Source organism: Tursiops truncatus, chromosome 1, assembly GCF_011762595.2.
Source record: "Tursiops truncatus isolate mTurTru1 chromosome 1, mTurTru1.mat.Y, whole genome shotgun sequence".
NCBI classification, from domain to species: Eukaryota; Metazoa; Chordata; class Mammalia; order Artiodactyla; family Delphinidae; genus Tursiops; species Tursiops truncatus.
The window spans coordinates 70,497,099-70,517,150 of NC_047034.1; the positions used below are offsets into that span (position 1 = coordinate 70,497,099).

Consider the following 20,052-nt stretch of genomic DNA (forward strand, 5'->3'; position numbering starts at 1 on the left):
CTGCCTTTCCTGGCCCCGCTGTCTCTTTAACTCTTTCCAGGTGGTCAGTGGTATTTACTGAGAAAATTTATAACTGGGGCCAGTGCAGTGCTGGGCGCTTTGGGGGAATTCACGTGCAACTCATGTCAGCAGCATTGGTTCCATGTGGGTCCCTCTGGGGCCTCTCTCAGCTGTTCTAGGAACTCTCTGTCTTGCATTCCTAGGGTATTGGTGAGCGACATTTAGAAGAAAAGGAGCCTGTTAATACTGTCTACAGTGAGGTCCATAAGCCAGAAAGTGAAGCCATGAAGATAATTTAATTGGAGGAGATAGGAGAACTGGAACTCCTAGGGCACCTCCACTCGGAGCTTGATCCTTGCAGACACCTGCATCTCTCAGCCCTGGTCCAGCTCCAGCTGCCCTGGTCTGTGTTACTTTGACCCTCCTGCCCTCAACTCCCTGGGCATACATGGCCTTGTCGTATCCCCTGTCACCTCTCCAAGCTGCCTTCCCACTCAGGATCCTCACCCTGCAAGATGAGGGCTCTTTTTCCATCATTAACTCATATCCTGACCACTCCCCTCCTGAAGCTTCCCAAAGAGAACCTTCCTGCACATGATAATTCCCACAGCCTCTGCTGTGTGGCTGGTATATGTCTTTCTGAGAACACAGCCCAGGCATGGGGACTGCGTAGAAGATATTGACCACGCCGCAGAGGAAGGGGTTAGGACCTTGATGCTGGAAACTGAGTTGGGGGTCCGTGGAGGCAGCATGGGTAGGTGGGATCCCACAGAGGGCTGGCCTGAGGCTTCCTTTGCACCCTGTATAGGGCAAAAGGTTTGTGTCGAGCGGTGTGTTTGTGTGTGTGTCTGTGTGTATGTTGGGGGAGTATCCAGTGTATATTATACATTGGGCCACAGCCCTTTTCTCTGACCACTAGTACTAACCTCAGCTTCAGCTCGTAGACCTTAAATCCACCTCTTGCAGAGTGGGAAAAGGAAATTGTACTGTTTCTGGACCTTCTGAGACTTCTGTTTCTCAGAGAGGGACCCAAGTTGGGACTTGTGTTCTCAGGAAAGCAGCCTCAGCCCTTCCTTGTCTGGGGTAGGGGAACTTGGTCATTAGAATGGAAGTGCAGTGTGCCTCTCCCACCTCCCCTTGATGAGGCTGCTATGAGGGGTGAGGGGTGAGGCTTGTAGGAAGGTCTGAGCCAACCCTCTCCTGCCTCCTCTACTGACCCTCAGCACCCCACGGCCCCGCTGGCCTCAGATCCTAGGTCGGCCTCCTCTTTGCTCACTCACATCCCTCTGCCTGAAATGGCGGCTCCCTTTCCCTATCCCTTCCTCCCATCCCTGTGTGTTGGAATCCTACCATTCCAGCCCAAAACCCCCTTCCAAGTCACATGTTCTACATGTTCCCATAGGTTTGAAAATAGTCTCTTCTCCCACATCTGTCCTTTTCAGACAACTTGGACATAATCAAGGCCCCTGCCGTAGGTTTGCTTTGGGTTGGTCATGAGTCTTCCCTGCTAGCCTCACCTGGGGCTCCCTCAGGAGGGCGTTGGGGCTTTAGGGGGCCGGTGCCAAGGAGACAAGCACCTCTCTCTGTGAAGTGTCTGAGCTACCCTTACTCCCAACTCCCACAGAGAGTTGGGAGCAGACAAGACCCAGAGCACAGAGGCTGCTGAAGGTCTTTCTGGTAGTGACTCCACAAGGAAGCAAAGAGGACATGATGAACTCCAATGACACTGCCTGGTTTCCCCAACCCACATCCAGCTTCACGTTGCCTGAGGACCTAATGTAGCCTGCACTGTATTGTGGGAAGCTTCTCCTCTCCCTGGGGGTCCTCACCTCCTCAAAGCCTCCGCCTTCTGCCTTGAGTCCCAGCTCTTGAATCAGAAATGGACTCACTCTGATACTATGATCTGTGGTTCTTTGTCTGCTGGCCTAGATTCCTGGGTCTCTTGGTTCCCCTCCCAGCTCAGCAAGCTCAGCTGCTTCACTTCTGACCTCAGAAAGCCAAGTTCTGGGCTAAAGGACTGAACGTTATGCTAGGATCCCGCTAGATGGTGCATGAATAAGAGAGGAGCAGAGTTTCCATAATAAGGCTCTTTCTAACCTCTTTCTGCTCAGGCTGAACAGAAGGCTGAGAAGGAAAAAGATGACATCTCTCACTGGCATCCCAGGTCATACCCAGGTCATGGCTGGGTATCAGTGCCCATCAGTCCAGAAGCACTGTAAGATGTGACCACCCATTGACCCCTCCCCCCCACCTAAAGCAGAAGAGGAAAAAAAATGAAAGAGGAAGGGAACTTGACTTTCCAAGTCTATCATGAACCAGGTTTTGTCCCAGGCATTTTATAAAGATCATTTCTTCTTACTCTTATAAGAACTATCTAGGGTAGGTATTACTTATCCCCATTTTGCAGGACAAGTAACCAATGTCCCAAAATAGTTGGTGGCAGAGCAAAGCCTTAAATCCAACACTGGACAATTCCAGCATTCATATCTTATCCTTTGCCACATGGTCACTGAAGACCTCGTAATCCTGGAGTATTCGGAGGAGAATATCCTCCATTTGTTCCTCTTCCAAGGATCCCGGTCTTCTGACTCAGGTGCCCCAACTTGGAATGAGTTCATCCTGATGATGGATGGAGCAGTTGGTGGTTGAAAGAGAAACTGTCCCTTAAGTGGACAGTGGGGTAGGAGATATGGGTGGGAGACATGGACTGAGAGACCCTGCCCTCTGGCTCAGATGAGACATTCAAAGCAGAGATGCTTTGGGGCTTCCCTGGTGGCACAGTGGTTGAGAGTCCACCTGCCAATGCAGGGGACACGGGTTCGTGCCCCGGTCCAGAAGGATACCACATGCTGCAGAGCAACTGGGTCTGTGAGCCATGGCCACTGAGCCTGCACGTCCGGAACCTGTGCTCCGCAACGGAAGAGGCCACAACAGTGAGAGGCCAGCGTATTGCAAAAAAAAAAAAAAAAAAAAAGCAGAGATGCTTCTTCCTCTTGGGTCTTGTGGGAGTTACTTCCTCTCATTCAATGTGTATTGTGGATTTCAGCATCCCTCTTCTCAAGCCAACTTCCTTTTCCATTGTTATTCATAACTTCATTCAACAATTATGTGAGGCAGATATCCTCAATGTACAAATGGAAAATTAAAATCCAGAGATGTTAAGTACCCTACAGAATTTCTCCCAAGTGTAAGTGATGTAGGCATATCAGGGGATAATAATTTCACACACTGTGATTCCTTTCTCTCTATCATCCCAGACATCCAACAAGTTACCGTCTTCCATTGGGTTATCCTTCCTAAAGCTTCTTGTACTCCATTCTCCTCTTATTCTTTCATTCCCATCTTACACCTGCAGCTGCACCATTTTTACATTTCCACCAGCAATGTATGAGAATTTCTCCACATCATCTCCAACTCGTTATTTTTTGATTGTTGCCATCCTAGTGCTGGTGAAGTGGTATCTCATTGTGGTTATGAATTGCATGTCTCAAATGATTCATGATGAACATGTTTTCATGAGCATATTGACCATTTGTATACTTTACTTGAAGAAATTTCTTTCTCTCTTGAATTGTCTCTTGTCATCCATTGCCCCTACCTCTTTGTTGAGTCTGCTTTTGTCCAGTCACCAGGGAACTTCATGTTGTTAAATCCAGTGGTCAATTCTCAATCCTCATTTCCCATAACTTCTCAGCCGCAGTGGACCTATATTTTCTGGAAACACTGTTTTCACTTTGCATTCATTATTCACATTATTTTCCTCCTACTGGGTGGTTGCTCCTTAATTTCCTTTATCAGTATCTTTCCGATATCTCCAACTTCTAAATTTTGGAATAACCCAGGGTTCATACCCAGACCACCCAGACCACATCTCTTCACTGTCTACACTCATTTCTTTTTGATGTTATGGCCATGCAGTAATCCCATGACTACATGACCTTATGTGGCAAAAGGGACTTAAAGATGTGATCTCTCCCCTGGACTCCACATTGTAAATATCCAACTGTTTACTTGACATCTCCACTTGCGTGTATAACAAGCATCTCCATCTTGACATATCTAAATTCAAACTCCCCAAACATGCTTCCTATACAATTTCTGATCCCTCCAAATGTCACCTCAATCCTTCCATTTTTTCTGGCCACAAAACCTTGGTGTCATCCTTGACTTCATTATTTTGCTCACACCCCACCCTCCATCTCTCTTAGAAAATACTGATATCTTTTCATTCTATATATATTCAAATACTTATTTTCATATACCTATATGAAAAAATTATACTTATAATAAAATACCTCTCACCACCTCCCTAGTCCAATAGGGTCATCATTTCTCACCTGGATTACTGCAGTAGCCTCCGAGTCTCCTACTTTTGTCTTTAATCCTTTAATGTCTATTTTCACAATATCACCCAGATTTATCTTTTCAGAACCTAAGTTGTGTCACATTACTCGTTAGCTCAGAACTACCCCATGGGCCCACTTTATCTGGAAGGCCCTGTATCAGCTGACCTCATCTCCCATGCTCCCCTCCTTCCTAATCCCCTCTAGGACACTGGGCTCCTTGCCATTCCTTCAATACTACATGCATGCTCCTTCCTCAAGGCCTTTGCTCTCTAGAATTCTCTCCCTCTAGATATCCACATGTCTCGTCCCCTCACCTCCTTCAGGTCTCTGTACAGATGTTAACTCTTCAGCAAGACCCACCCTGACCTCCCTATATAAAACCGCAAACACTTCCTGGTGCTCTCCTCTCTCCTCCATGGTGTATTTTTCTCCATAGTACTTTCACAAGGCTGTGTGACAGGATACATTTATTCTGGGCTGTAGTTTAAAGACAGGTGGGTATTGAGGCCTCAAAGTATAAACTGCAGTCCTATTATGCAAATACCATTATTATTCCCAGGAAACTGCAACACTGATAAATTAATGAACTTACTCAAGGTTACATAACTAATAGGTGGCAGAGCTGGAATTGAAATCTTGGAGTTGGATTCTAAAGCTCTTGACCACTGTATACCAATTAAATAAAGTATACTCTCTCCACATGAAGGAATACTATTTATGTAATAAGGAGAATAAGTTACAAATTACATCTTTATATATTTGAATGGAAAGTTGCCCATGAAATATTAAATGAGTTATGGAACATGCATAGTGTTATCCTATATTGTAAATATATATAAATATGTTTATGTGGGCATAAAATAGTCTAAAAGCTAGTAGGTTAAGAAGTTAACAATGGTTATCTTCTGCGGTCTCTTTTTCTGTATCATCAGTTTCTTTATAACACTAATCAAAAAAATTACCTATTAAAAATTTTTAGCAGGACAGTGACATGATCAGAGCTGTGCTTCAGATAGATAAAGCCACATATACACCAACAGGAAGTTTATCATCTAAACCAGTTAACGTACTTATGCTTATTTTTCACTTTCTTTTGTATTGATTGATGCCTTCAGGATCTTTATTGAAATAACCCCAAATATGTGTAGATCTGTCTATATAGTACAGGCAAAGTGGTCTGATTGATCCAAATGGATACTCCCCGGGAATGGCTTACAATCTGGGCTGTTCATTAGATCAACTGGAGAGCTTTCAGGAACAGATACTTGGACTCTATCCTGAAACTGGGCACCATCTGTATTTTTTAAAAACTCAATAGATGATTCTGATTCATGATCAGGCTTGAGAACTGAAACCTTGGGCCTACATGAACTCTTCATAAAATCCAAATGGGAACGCACATGGCAAAGAAAGGCTGTGAATTTGTCTTCCAAGATGTTTCTCAGTGTGTGCTAGTGTGTTACGTAGTCCAGTAAATGTTGATTGAGTGAAGGAATGAGTGAATGACAAAGCCCTACAGTTTGGCATTACAGTTGACTCTTGAACAACGTAGGGGGCTCCCACCCCCTGAGCAGTCAAAAATTCACATATAACTTTACAATCAGCCCCCTGTATTCATAGTTCCACCTCCACGGGTTCAAACATCCATGGATCATACAGTACTGTTGTACACGTCTGTTGAAGAAAATCAGCATATATGTGGACCTGCGCAGTTCAAACTCATCTGGTTCAAGTGTCAACTGTACTTTGATGTGTTCACCATGTGTTCAGAGTCTGACATGTAGATTCTTAGCCAAAACCCAGAATCTCCATTTCATCCATTGCCCTTTTGCCTTGGGGATGTAAAATCTTGATAATAAATGTTAAAAGACACTGGTAAACAAAACCAGAATGCTTATTTATTAATTTACAGTGAGAAGTACACTTGCTAACTGGGCTAGATATCCCTGTTAGCTTGACCAGGGCATCCTCTTCCCAAAGATAGGCCACATTGGAAGCCGAGTTACCACTGGACCACATGGGAAGCCCTGAGTCAGGGCAGGTAAGCAGATGCTGCCGGAATGGATCCCAGTGGCCTTCTCATCTGAGCTCTCCATATCCGTGGTAGGACTTACCTGCCCGGGGCATGGGATTCTCCTGCCAGCCTGTTGGAGCACTTCCTTTGCCTCTGTCACTCATCTCCCTTTACGCCGCATTTCTTATTAACCATCCTTCTGATTGACATTCTTTCTTTGGTCACGTGCATATGTGAGATTAAGACTTGCCTTGATCTCAACTGGAATTACTATATCTCTCCCGTGATCCAGATATATAGTGTTTTATTTAATCTCCAAAAGTAAAAAAAAAAAATCCCTCCAAAACATCTACCCTTATTTCTGTCATTTCCAAATTGTAGTAGAGGATGTAGAGGGTGAAGACACTCCCTCAATACACCACCTGCCACCAGGTGAGCCACCAAATAGCTTTTGCAAATAGACTAAAAGAGAAAAGCTATAAACTGGTTAATGGAATTCTGTGGCTCTCAGGGCTGGAAACATCACCTAATTTATCACTTACCCTTTCAGCAAGATCCTCTCATATTTAAAACAGCCAAACAACAATAATAACAAGAAAAACTCTTAAGAGAATATAGTGCATAATTAATGTCTATTCAATTTTAAATCTTTATTAAATGGACAATTTCTAGAAAAATATGATTTGATAAAATTGATCTACATGTGTGTATAAACTTTAAAAAATGAACATAGAAAATATTATAAAACTTACATAAGTGTTTTCTCCTTTGATGACATAAGAGGCAAAGCCTATTCACAAAGCCTAATGTGAATTCCTCACATCTTTAAAGAATAGATAATTTTTGTGCTAGCAAATTTTTTTTTAACTTGACAGAAGATAGAAAGCATTCATTTATGATTCAGAAAACTTGACAAAGCATGAAAAAGGAAATAAAGTCCCAACCTAGTTGTCCAGGCTGCTTGGACACTTGTAATTTCCCTTCTTCTGCTGGAGATTTTCCTTGGTGAGCTCCATTTCCAGCTTCCCAAGGAGGCTGAGGAACAGAAGAGCTTTTGCCAGTATCGTCCACAATAATGGAAATAAGAATAGAGTTGTAGTCTCTGTTGGGTCAGAAACGGAGAGGACGTGAGAAGCTTCGGGGTGATGGATCCTGGGCTGGCCATGCTCCCTGTGGTGTATCACCTCAACAGAAGGCACTCTACTCCAGCTGATGGTTCTGGAGAAACTGGGACTTTAGGGCTCAAAATAATCTGATTTTGCCAAGAAGTTTTCCTAGAATCTAAGAATGTCCATGTTGGAAGAAAACTCACTAGGGAGTCTGACCCCATTCTGAGCTTTATAACTACCCACCAAGTGATTTTACCTGTAGTTACACTCCACCAGTGACATGAGGTCACTGTGCCCCAAAGCATCTATTCCAGTTTTGGATGACTGACTATAGAAAACTCTCCTCTAATATCATGAGTCAAAACCTGCCTCTCCTTATTTGCTCATTACAAATATGATTCCTTGTCTACTCAATGGCCCTTCAAGTGGGATTTAGAGCAGAGCAGAGATAAACATCAGTGCCTGGTACAGCCGTCGTACCTCCTCCCATAATTTCCTGGGTCATATGCCAACCTTTATTATCTCTGATTCCTGTCTCATCTGGTACTGTCCCAAGGGCTGGGGAGGTTGGAATCATACTTCTTGACAATGATGAGCACCAACCTACCATACCCCCAATCTCCTGGGAAATGAATGTCCGCAGAGGTGGGCACACTCACTTTGCCAGGCACGCTCTTAATCCCAAGAGAGTTCCCCAAGGTCTATAGGTGGTAGTTTTCTGGTCCACATGGTTGTTGACCACACAGGTGAGGCTGGAGTCAGTCTGGCTTAGGGGCAGGCTCAGAGCTTGGTCCCAGTGTTCCTCTGTTCCAGCTCCCTGGGGAGGCCCTTGCTTACCCAGGTCACCTTCAGGTCCTCTGTGGCCCTGCACTCCAGGGTGACATTGCACCATCCTGGTGTGATGGATACTTAGTTGGCCAGGATCTAGGAAAGGGGCACAGGCTCTGGGGCAGGAGGGAACAAAAGCTTATTATTGTATTTGTAGAGCATGTTACTCACCCACTATCATGTAGTTTCTGAGCAGTCAGCTGGGAAGGCAGGGCATTTCACAGCCAAAGAAACTGAGGCCTAGAGACGTGAAATAGTTTGCAAAATTATATAATGAGAAAGTGATACTGAATCTCAGTTTTAGAGAAGGGAAGGAAGCCAGTCTATCAACTCTCTTCACTACCCGTACCCCCAACTGTCACCACACATGGCTGAAATCACACCTGCTTGCCCTCCACATGCATTACCAGAACCTTAACGATCTCCATAGCACAGAGGGTATAATGAAACTTCTTGGGCAAATACTTCCCATGGGTAGAATTTTTAAAGAAGGTTCTGAAAACTGGTTTGAGAATCTTAACCCTCTCTCACCCAAACTGAAGACATACAAAGTTTAGGATTTGGAGATAAGCAGAAAGAGATTTTATTTGGAGAGAGCTGTACGGCTTTGAGTCCCTTTCTAACCTGATGGGTGCCTACCTCTCACCTCAACATGGTGATAGGGGCTTCAGTGAGACGATTCTGAGAACTTGATGTGTGTCCTCTGCAGCTTGGGGATGCACTGGACAAGTGTCTGACTTATACCTGAGAAACTGAAGGGATAAAATGCTTCAGAAACAGCCTATAGTAGTAGGCTGCCAATAGGGAAGAAATTGCAAAGGCATTGATGAGTCAAATGAACATCTTTTTATCAACTAGAAGTAGGGCCTTAAAAGAACTTTGACAAGAAGGGCATCTGGAGAGGCAACAGATTCCCAACAAAGAGAATCTTGGCTGGTCCATGTGGAAATAGACCAGCCAAAACCAGCAACCATAGAGAAAAATACAGGTGGTCATTCTGAGAGTGTCACCTGTGACAGGGTGGGTGAGATCCCCAGCATGGGAGAGGAGAGGTATCCAAGGAAACTATGAAAATGTCCCGTGAGAAAAAGAACCAGTAGCCTAAATGCTACCATACCCAGAGAACCCAAGTGCTAGATCTCCACAACAGGATGAGTCAAGGAAGGTCCTTCCTGTTGCCTCCACCTTCCATCTTCCCTACTGCTCCTCCTTCACTCCCTGTCCCTGTAGAGTGGGGAAGAGAGCTCAGTTTATTTTGCTGTTCTCTGTGATCCTTGTGGGCCTTTGCCAAGGAAATCTGCCCTGGTCTTTTGGTCTCACTCTCTACCTTCTGCTGCATCTGCTGCTGATGTGTCTGTTCCTGCTTGTCTTGGGCTAGTGTGGGCGACACTGGTGACGTCCTTGGTCCCTGCCACGGCCTCCTCTGTAGTGAGGTCGCTGCACTCTGACCTTTCTTATTTCTGAACTCAGGCACCTTCTGGCCCATGGCCCCTCTCAGCACTTCATGTCCCCTATAGGAGCCCACGAGAACGTCTGAACCTCCCCAACATGGAACACAAGCTAAGGGGAACTTGTAGCACTTCTCGAGGCCCTTTAAAGCCCAAACACACAAACACACATGGCCCAGTTTACTAAACATGACTCCCTAGGAGGCGGTACTACCCTCCCAAAGAAGAAGGAAGTAGGACCGAAGCTGCTTCTGCTTTTGCATTCCGGCTCATCTTATCTGGAATTCCTATCACCTGGCTGGTTCCTCACCCCTGCCACATAGCCTCTTCTGTTGAGCCCCGAGGGAATGGCATGTCACATTCTGTTTAAGTTTTAATTACAGTCTCATCCTTTATGCATTTTGTTTTAAATAAATTTATTTATTTTATTTTTGGCTGCATTGGGTCTTCATTGCTGCATGCAGGCTATCTCTAGTTGCGGCGAGCAGGGGCTACTCTTCGTTGCGGTGCGTGGGCTTCTCATCACGGTGACTTCTCTTGTTGTGGAGCACGGGCTCTAGGCATGCAGGCTTCAGCAGTTGTGGCTCGCGGGCTCAGTAGTTGTGGCTCGTGGGCTCTAGAGCACAGACTCAGGAGTTGTGGTGCACGGGCTTAGTTGCTCCATGGCATGTGGGATCTTCCCGGACCAGGGCTCAAACCTGTGTCCCCTGCATTGGCAGACGGATTCTTAACCACTGTACCACCAGGGAAGCCCCCTTTATGCATTTTTAATGATTACTTAATTTCAGAAAGATATATAAAACCGCCCTCATGTCCTACCTGGCATCTTTTTAGTTTGTGACTTGCCAAATGAACTCGCTTCTCTTAGTCTACAATCTTGGTTTGGGAGCACACAAATCTCTTTTGTTCTGTCAATAAAATATGGCTCTTGCCTATTTTGGAAGTCAAAAGATGAACACGGATTTGCACATTCTCAGCGGGGTTCTGGCCTCTGCCTTGAGCATGGCTGTCTCAGCCCCAAGTGTTGGAGGGTGTGGGAGCAATGATTACAGGAGTGGAAAAAATACTTTGGAATCCTCCAGAGGAGAAGTCACATGAACTGACTCAAGAGTTCCTCCTTACAGTCTAACCACACACAAAACTTGATTAAATGTAATTAAAATGTTTTAATTATGCCACTTAAGTTCAGAAACAAAAGGGAACTCAGTGTTGAAGAGCTGAGTGGAATTTGAAGTTCTGGTGTCCCAGTGGGTTATCAGAACCAGAAATATACCTTAGAGGCCAATGTTACACGTCTGTAAGTGGGGGTGAAGTGTAAGCGTGGCCTTGAGCTTGTAGGGATGCTGCAAAAAGATAAGAGGCTGGGTGAATTAGGGTAAGAAAATGTCTGTCTTCTGTCATGGGAAACCAGCATGGAGGTTGCAACCTGCCCTGTTCCATGAGAGGGATGTGAGAAATTGGAATCCAAGCCTTCATTGTGTGTGGGTGTGGATGTGAATTCTAACTACATGCTAGAAATCAGAGCCCAGAAGCGATCTTAAAAACAGGTGGCGCTTATAAAGACCCAAGCTGGGGCAAATACTAAACTGATTCATGGGGAGACTTCCACATCAGGGTACATGTGTGGACTAACTGCTCAAAAGGATTAAGGAAGGAATCAAGCCTATAATGCAAAAATAAACACTTTGAAGAAATAACAGACATAAGGGAGTGGGAAAAAGAAGAAATCTTGAGCAAATAAATAGGTAAAAGATATTTGTAAATCTAATGTCATTAAGAGATATTTAAAAAATAAAATTGGCAAGACTCACTGATGGGTTGGCTATGGACTTGAGGTAGAAAAAGATGTCAAGGATGATAGCATGGATGCATCATTGACTATAGGGTGGGAGACACTCAAGGAAGACCAGGCTTAGGTGCTCAATGTTGAACCTATTGAGCGTGAGATGACTTGAGATACACAAAGGGAACTGTCAGTACAGTTGGGTTTAAAAATTTAGAGCTGAAATGTCTCTAGACCTAAAGTTCAAAAGATTCTAGGGAACCATGCCCTAGGGAATCACATTCACATTGATGGGTAGAGACCCAATATGGAGCTGTGTCATCACGAGGCTAAAATGCCCAAAAACTTTATGTAGAAAAAAAAGATAAAATGAAGTTCAGAGGAGGGAGAGGTCACTTCTGGCTGGTGCAATCAGGAAAGACTTCATGAGGGAGGTGTCTTGTGGACTGCTTCCTCAGGCTGAAGCATCCCAGTCCCTTCAGCTCCCCTCGATATGATCTGAAGGGGTCACCTTCAGGACCTACATCAGTGGGGTCAGCATAGTGCCCATTTGTACCTGAGCTATCCAGGTCAGCCTCCTTCCAAATTCAAGGCTCTTCCTTATGTCTGTTCTTGTCCACATCCCACAACTTCCTGCTGCTTGTCCAGTCCAGGAGACAGTTTTATCAGTACTTTCATCATGCTGCCAGGCAGAGCATGCCCTCAGTAAAAGCTGTACACCCTGACATGGGTCCATGGAGATAGACTGAGAAGAGATGGATGAGATTAGCTGAATGGGAATGGTCCCTCCAAACTAGTCATGACACAAATGGCTCAGCTGGTCCAAGGCCCCGGCGCTCACATATCAGTAACAGGAGGGCACAGAAGTCCACACTTACCCTCTCTGAGCTCCAGCTCCCTCCATTATGTATCCACGGGATCCTGAGTATATTAAGGTCACTACTGTCTCGAGGAAGAGGAATTAAAGCTAGCTTGTCCCAGTTGTATGTGTTGACTGAGGTGGGATGTTCTGTCTGCTGAGGGAATCTTTCTGGCGTGCAGAAGCCAGATTAGGTTACAAGTTCTGTTGCAGCCATGAGTGACTCTTGAGTCATGAGTAGCGTTGCCCTTTCCAAGAGTCACACCCAGGAAGTGCCCTCTCTCCCACGTAAGTCTGGCCAGCGCCCTCCAAGTGACAGCTCTTTCTGCCCTCACTGCTCCCCAGCCCTTGGCCCATGGCAGACGTGGGAGAGCAGTAGGCTTGAGGCAGAAGAGGTTCTGGCTGTGGTGGGCAGTGTTACAGCAACCCCACAGAGTCACGTGGGTTAGGAGTCTAGGTCTCTCTTCTAAGGACAAAGAGTAGGGAGGTGAAGCAGCAAAGGTGGTCTGAAGGTGCTCATGAATTTCTTGCAGTCTATGGTGGAGGGTAAGGGTGACAAGGCTATCCCTGAAGGCCAAGGCCTGGGCATGGCGGTGAAAGCTGAGGTCCCCGTGCAGCTGCTCCAGAGCCCTTCCCTACAGCGGGAAAAAGCCAACTCCTTGGACACGCTCACTGGCAACTCCCTAAGAAGTCACTACTACAGCTATTACCAGAGCTCTGAGAAATCACTTTCTGGTCCACGCAGGGCCACTTCCCCGGGCGTGGCACAACCATGGAGGCTGAGCAGGACCCACTCGTGTGCCCACCACCATAGACCAAGACTTTGTCCCACCTCTCAGCAACTAACTTTTGCCTTTTATCAAGCAGGAGTAAAGTACCTTTCTGATTAGTCTTTCTAAGCCTTGAAGGACCCTGTTGATGCTGCATTTAGCTGCATTTACATGACTCAGGAAGGCTACATACATGAATTTTAGCTGAAGATTTTCTGTCAGAGCTCATACCAAGGAGCAGCCAGAGCTTCCTTTGGGCTAAGAAAGGGCAGGGGGTTTTAACCTTCCCTGTAATAGAGAGTCTGACTCCATTCTTGATGTTTGACTTGCCCCCTCCAACTTTACTAAGGTATAATTGATATTAAAAACTGTACATAATTAATAAATACAAATAGGTGAGTTTGAACATATGTACACACTTGTGTTACCTTCACCACAATCTAGGTAATGTTTATTACCAAACATCACCTCTAAAAGTTTTCTTGTGTCCTTTTAGTGTGTGTGTGTGTGTGTGTGTGTGTGTGTGTGCGTGTGTGTATGCAAGGTAAGAAAGATGAGATCTACCCTCTTAACAAATTTTCAGTACACAATACGTTCTTGTTATCTATAAGCACTCTGTTCTACAGCAGGTCTCTGGAACATACTCATCTTGTGTAAGTCTAACTTTACACCCACTGAATAACAACTCCTCATATTCTCCTACCCTCAACCCCCGAAAACCAACATTCTATTGTCTTCTTCTATACTTTGTGAATGTTTTAGGTACCTTATAAGTGAAATCATGCAGTGTTTGTCATTCTGTGACTGGCTTATTTCACTAAGTATAATGTCTTACACGTGCATCCATGTTATCACAAATAGTAGGATTTCATCCTTTTTTAAGGCTGAATAATATTCCAGTGAGTGTATGCATATACCACATTTCCTTTATCCATTTACCTGTTGATGGACCCTTGGGTTGTCTCCATATTTTGGTTATTGTGGAAAATGCTGCAATGAACACAGGAGTGCAGATATCTATTCAAGGTCCTGATACCGATGCTTTTGGATATATACCCAGAAGTGAGATTGCTAAATCATTTGACTCACTCATTCAGGACCTACAGATCCTCACAAAGGAGCTCACAAAGAGGTGGACCATTGCCCCACACACATTACAAGACCCTTCCACTTTGGTTAAGTTTCTAAAAATTATTTGGGGAGTCAAGGGTAGCTCCATCCTTGGCACTATCAAGAAACAACTATTTACCCTTTCAGTACTCATAACATTAAAACAAGCCCAGAATCTTTTAGGCCTTTTGGGGTTCTAGAAGCGATGTATAATGTCTTTACACATTTTACTTAAGCCCATTTCTGCTGTTACTCACAAATCAGCCCACCTTGAATGTGGCCCCTTACAAGAAACTGCTCTAGAGTCTGTCCAAATTGCGATACAACAGGCAATCCTATTCGTGCCCCCAGACTCTCCTTCACTGTAGACACTTTAGCAAACTTCCCTAAGACCTCTAAGAGTCTCTGGACCTCCCATGCAGCCAAAAGTTGCCTACAAATTTCTGATGCAAATTATCCTCCACTGGCCCCGTTCTATACGCCATTAGAGCAACATAGAGCAATTGCTGGTTGCATCCCCAGGCTCTCCTGGAAATAGAGACTCTCACAGGCCCCAGGCCCATAACTCTTCACACTTAGTTATTCATCAGTTCTTATGTCATGTAAACAGCACCTGCATGTTTGGCATGGCTGCCAAAGCCGCTTTTCTAAAATAAAACTCTTTATAAATCTTTGAGCACAGAGTCTGGTCCAAACAATATTCAATAAAGCTATTACTCTTATTATTACTTGACAAAGACCATAGATATAACCGGTGTTCCCAATTCCCCAGCCAGTGCCCTTTCTTCTCCACCAAGCACCCCTCTCAGGGGCTCCTCCCCAGAGACCAGGGGACAGCATCAGATGGAGGGTTCAAATCCAGGGAGCTGTGCATCTGCATATCCTGTTGCACAGGAAGGAGTTGTGGTGCCATCAGAACCTTTATGTTCAACAAGTTACTGACTTCAAGAAGACATTCGTTGTATTGTGTTGAGAGCAGCCGACCTTCCCAGCCACTGTCAGGTACCAGCTACCTGAGCATATGGGTACAGCTGCGGGGAGAGTGGCAGAGAGAAGATGGGAAGGATATTCTGCATGCTTCTGTAGTTCTTGTGTAGAAAAAAATTAAATATTTAATGTAACATAACTACAAATATAAATATAAATCATATATATATATATATATTTCTAAATTGGCTCCCAAGACTTCTCACTCTAATCCCCACAACTGTGAACATGATCGATTTTACTTCTTGATTAGATTACGTAGCTTTAAGGAAGAGAGATGATTGGGAGGGCCTAACCTTATCACATGAGCCCTTCAAAAACAAGAGTTTTCTCCAGAGGGTGGAAAAAGAGGAACAGAGAGCTCAAAAGCATGAGAGGTTCTTCATTTGCTCCAATGGAGGGGTCCCTGGGGAAGGACTTGAGCATGACCTCTAGGAGCTGAACGTCATCTCTGGCTAACACGTAGCAAGACCTATAACCACAAGGAGCTGAATTCTTCCAACAGTAAGAATGAGCTTAGAGAAGGACCCAAAGCTCCAGATGAGAATGCTGTCTGCTGAAACATTGATTTCAGCTTTGGGAGAACTTGCCGAGATGTGTCAAACTTCTCACCTACAGAACTGAGAGATAACAAATGTGGGGGGGGGGGGCTATTTTAATTCACATAGTTTGTGGTAATTTGTTAGGAAACCACTACATGTTTAAGTAAATAACACTTTTTAATGAAAAAAATAACTATTTTCCAAAACAAAAAAATTTGGTGTCATAAACATGCTTTATGAGATGTATGATTTATAAGTATTTCTCCAATTTTGTGGCAGCCTGATGGCAGATTTCCGTTCTAAGGTGGAAGCTCATTTCTTCCTTAAATCCTAGATCTGAAGGGGGTCCAGAACCCCACTATAGCTATTTGGGCAGTTTTTTCAGAAAGGCTGAATAACAGAGTGGATTCAGAATTCTGTGTACAGAGCAATTGTTATTCCCCAAAGGTAGGAAAGAAAAGGAGGCACCCTTCCATTTGCCAGCCTTCTGAGAAGATTGCTGCTGGGAAGAGAGTCTTTTGGAAGACAGGGTGGGAATCAGAGTGACTGAGATGAAACATGGTGGGTGCAGTAGTGAGGGATTGTCAGAGTGGATCATATTGTCTCAGCTGCCCACTCTGGCTCAGCTTCCTAGGCCCTGACAGCTTAAACAGCCTTCCGGATGGTCAGGACCCTGTATCCTGGCTCCACTCCGTTGCCATGCATTCCCAGGGATCCTGAACCACTTACCCTTCAGGAGGCAAATGCAGCCCAGAAGCCGGGAGGCCCAGCAGAGGCCTAAGCCCCTGAAGCAGGGGCCTCATGTCTGGCTACCTGCTCAGCTGCAGATGACACAGAGAAGAAAAATGCTATCCAGACAGGCCTGTAAATAAGGAAACTGTGACCACATTTGCTGATCATTGGCTAAGAGGTTAGTTCTGGAGAAATGACCCCGGCAGAGAGCCAGGCTGACAGGCCAAAACAAAACCAAAACTCTTTCCAAAGCATGTCAAGGCTCTTTGTCACTTCTGGTAACAGAGACTTCCTCTGCCTTCCTGAACATTCTGAGCTGTTTGCCCTTCTGTGTCTCTGCGTGCTATTTTCCTGCCAGGAGCACATTCTTCAAACTGTTTCTTACTAGCAAACTTGTGGTGACCTGTCAACTGCCTTCACATTCTTTACTTCTGAAAACTTCTCTGAGTGTTCAGGCCAATGGAGGTTGCTTCTACGCTCACAACTGCAATTTCCTTTTTCTAATAGGGTCGTTTGAGTTTCTCCCTGAAAACTGTCAGCCCCTTGAGGGTTGGAATTGAACTTTATCACCTCTGTGCTCCACTATCTTCTTTGTTGAATCATAATAAGCACTGAGCTCCCAGCACCACAGTAGGCACTCAATAATAATTATAGACTAAATGAACAAACAGCATCACTTTAGGACCCGCCTGGCATCGCGTTGGGCAGTCCCCACTCTGTGTTTTCACACACATCATCCACCCACGCTTTGCCGCTTTCCTGGATCAACAGCTCTGCCCCAAATAGCTTTGCTCGTCGATGCCAGCCTGTGGTCAGGCACAGAAGTCGTGCTTGTATAGCAAGGCTGGGCTAGGCCTTCCTGGATATACTGGTTGTCTCCTCTTCCTACCCTCTTCAGTGACTCAAATTTCCTTTCTCATTTTCAATAAATGTCAACTGTCAGTTGCCTAACTAAGAAGCTGCGGGCAAAGAACAAAGCTCTGAGTGAAAAGTGTCAACTCCCCACATCCCCAATGCAAATATTGGTATTTACCTTGTCCTGGGAACCAGTATTCAAGGCCTTATAGCCTGCAGGTTTGACTTCACTCCCACACACTCAAGAAAGTCAGGTCACTGCATACAAAACCATATTACGGATGTGAAACATGAGTCCTAGAGGGATTATGTGACCTATAAAAGGTCACGCAGCTAATTAAGGGACAGAGTCTGGACTCATGAAATGAACTCAGGAATTATCCCCCAACATCACAGCCCCTCTCCCAACCCACTGTGTGGCCTCAAGCAAGTCACCTGCAGTCCGGTCTCTTCTCTCCCCAGAACTGCTCTGAAGCACCCCAGGCAAGAGAATATCCAGCATTGGCTTCATTTCCCCTCTGCTCCACATAGTAATGAGGAAATAACTTGCAAAGGCAATCTGTGCAGCCTGTGGTCAGACACTTCTTCTTACGGGGAGTCAAAATCTAAGCAATTCATCCCCTGGTCTCCTGCATGGCAACGGAGAGCAAGTCCCATCTGCCACCACTCCCTCTCATGTCCCTGTACCTCTCCTGAAAGGACTCCTTCTTTGGGAATTATTTGATTATGAAAATGATTTCCGTGCGGGAAAGTGAGGAAGAGGGGCCTGGAGAGGGGAACCAGTAATGCAGCTGGAGGCCAGGGACATTGGGAAGGAGTCAGCCAATACACGTTCAAGGCCGACTTATTATATGCCAAGGACTTTTTAAAGAAGTCTCATCTTAATGTCCCATCCATCCTGTGTGAAGGCATAACATATAAACAAGCACATGTGTACCAACCACAGAACCTTTGGTAAGAGTTTGCTACACACAATGGTCTTATGCCGATAATATTTGTGGAATTAAAGGAAAGCAGACTTTGATCTGCAGCAGCAGATCATGCATGTGTGTAGGGAGTGGGGTGAGTGGGGGCAGGTGCCATATAGGAGAGAAATATAGAGTTCAGTGAGATGGGGAGTTCAGGAAGAACAAGAGATCTGAGCTGTAAGCCCCTGGGAATTCACAGAAATTGTAGGGGAGTCTCTGGATCTCTATAGCACTTGGGATGCAATGATACCTATTTTATTTGACCATTTCCCCTACCCCCCACCCCCATCTCTGGCCACCTCCAATCTTTTTTCTCTTTCTACGAGTTGTTTTTTTTTTTTTTTAGATTCCACATATGAGTGAAATCCTACAATATTTGTCTTTCTCTGTCTGACTTATTTTGCTTAGTATAAGCCCTCAAGTTTCATCCATATTGTTCCAAATGACAGGATTTCCTCCTTTTTTTATGGCTGCATATATTTCATTGTGATATAAATATATATCACATCTTTATCCATTCATCTGTCAATGGACACTTAGGTTGTTTCCACATCTTGGCTATTGTAAGTAATGCTGCAGTAAAGATGGGGGTGCAGATATCTCTTTGAAATGATTAGTTCATTTCCTTAGGATATATACCCAGAAGTGGACTTGATGAATAATATGGTAGTTCTATTTTTAATTTTTGGAGAAACCTCTTTTCTGTTTTTCATAGTGGCTGCACCAATTTACATTCCCACCAACAGTGCACAAAGGTTATCTTTTCTCCACATCTACACCAGCACTTATCTCTTGTCTTTTGATAACAGCCATTCCAACAAGTGTGAGGTGATATCTCATTCTGGTTTTGATTTGAATTTCCCTGATGATTAGTGATTTGAGCAACTTTTCATGTACCTATTAGTCATTTGAATATCTTCTTTGGAAAAATATCTATTCAGGTCCTTTGCACTTTTTTTTTTTTTTTTTTTTTTTTTTTGCAGTACTCGGGCCTCTCACTGTTGTGGCCTCTCCCGTTGCAGAGCACAGGCTCCGGACGCGCAGGCTCAGCGGCCATGGCTCACGGGCCCAGCCGCTCCGCGGCATGTGGGATCTTCCCGGACCGGGGCACGAACCCGTGTCCCCTGCATCGGCAGGCAGACTCTCAACCACTGCGCCACCAGGGAAGCCCCCTTTGCCCATTTTTAAATTGTATTATTTGTGTATTTTTGCTATTGAGTTGTATGAGTTCCTTGTATATATTTTGGATATTAACCCCTTATCTGATATATGATTTGCAAATATTCTCTCTCATTCCATAGTTTGCCTATTCATTTTATTGATCATTTCTTTTGCTGAGCAGAAGCTTTTTAGTTTAATGTCACAGTCAGTATGTCTTATGTTATATAATAAGCGGATAAGAGATGGAAGAAAACAAAGATATTGGAGATATTATATATGTAATATAAATATATACACACACACACACACTACACACACATACACACAAACACACACAAATGCACTCATAACAAAATGAGAAAAAATACTCTTGACAATTACAGTCTTTGCTTCTCGTTTCTGTAACTGGTATATAGTCATAGCTGGTATTTATAACTACTTCCTTCAATAACTCATTTTGTTTTTCCTTTGCTTACAGCATGGTAGTTTGGTGGCCCATTGTTAAGTGTCCGTCTTTACCAAGGCCTAGTAGTAGGTCAA

At 44.5% G+C, this 20,052-nt stretch overlaps 1 protein-coding gene and 1 long non-coding RNA gene across 6 annotated transcripts in view; one reads left to right on the plus strand and one right to left on the minus strand.

Moving 5' to 3' along the window:
- Positions 1–20,052, plus strand: part of LOC109549600 (CD48 antigen-like) — a 43,291-nt gene that overhangs the window by 9,295 nt on the left and 13,944 nt on the right. The window contains exon 4 of one of the 4 annotated variants that reach the window (XR_012332395.1): positions 204–260. The exons of 1 other annotated variant lie outside the window; for it this stretch is intronic. Coding sequence is in view for 2 of the 3 variants with exons in the window: in XM_073805833.1 (XP_073661934.1) it covers positions 2,112–2,219 (108 nt within the window). In the remaining variant the exon portion in view is untranslated. Of the gene's footprint in view, positions 1–203; positions 3,572–20,052 lie in introns of those variants that run through there. 2 more of the 4 variants (XM_019932992.3, XM_073805833.1) reach the window with 2 other exon arrangements.
- LOC109549603 (uncharacterized) lies at positions 6,246–16,651 on the minus strand. 2 transcript variants are annotated; one of them, XR_012332403.1, is made up of 5 exons: positions 16,526–16,651; positions 12,407–15,355; positions 12,085–12,273; positions 8,129–10,452; positions 6,246–7,462 (listed from the first exon to the last, which is right to left on the minus strand). It is a non-coding gene; the product is annotated as an uncharacterized lncRNA (long non-coding RNA). The 2 variants fall into 2 exon arrangements; XR_012332402.1 differs by having other exon boundaries at positions 6,246–10,452.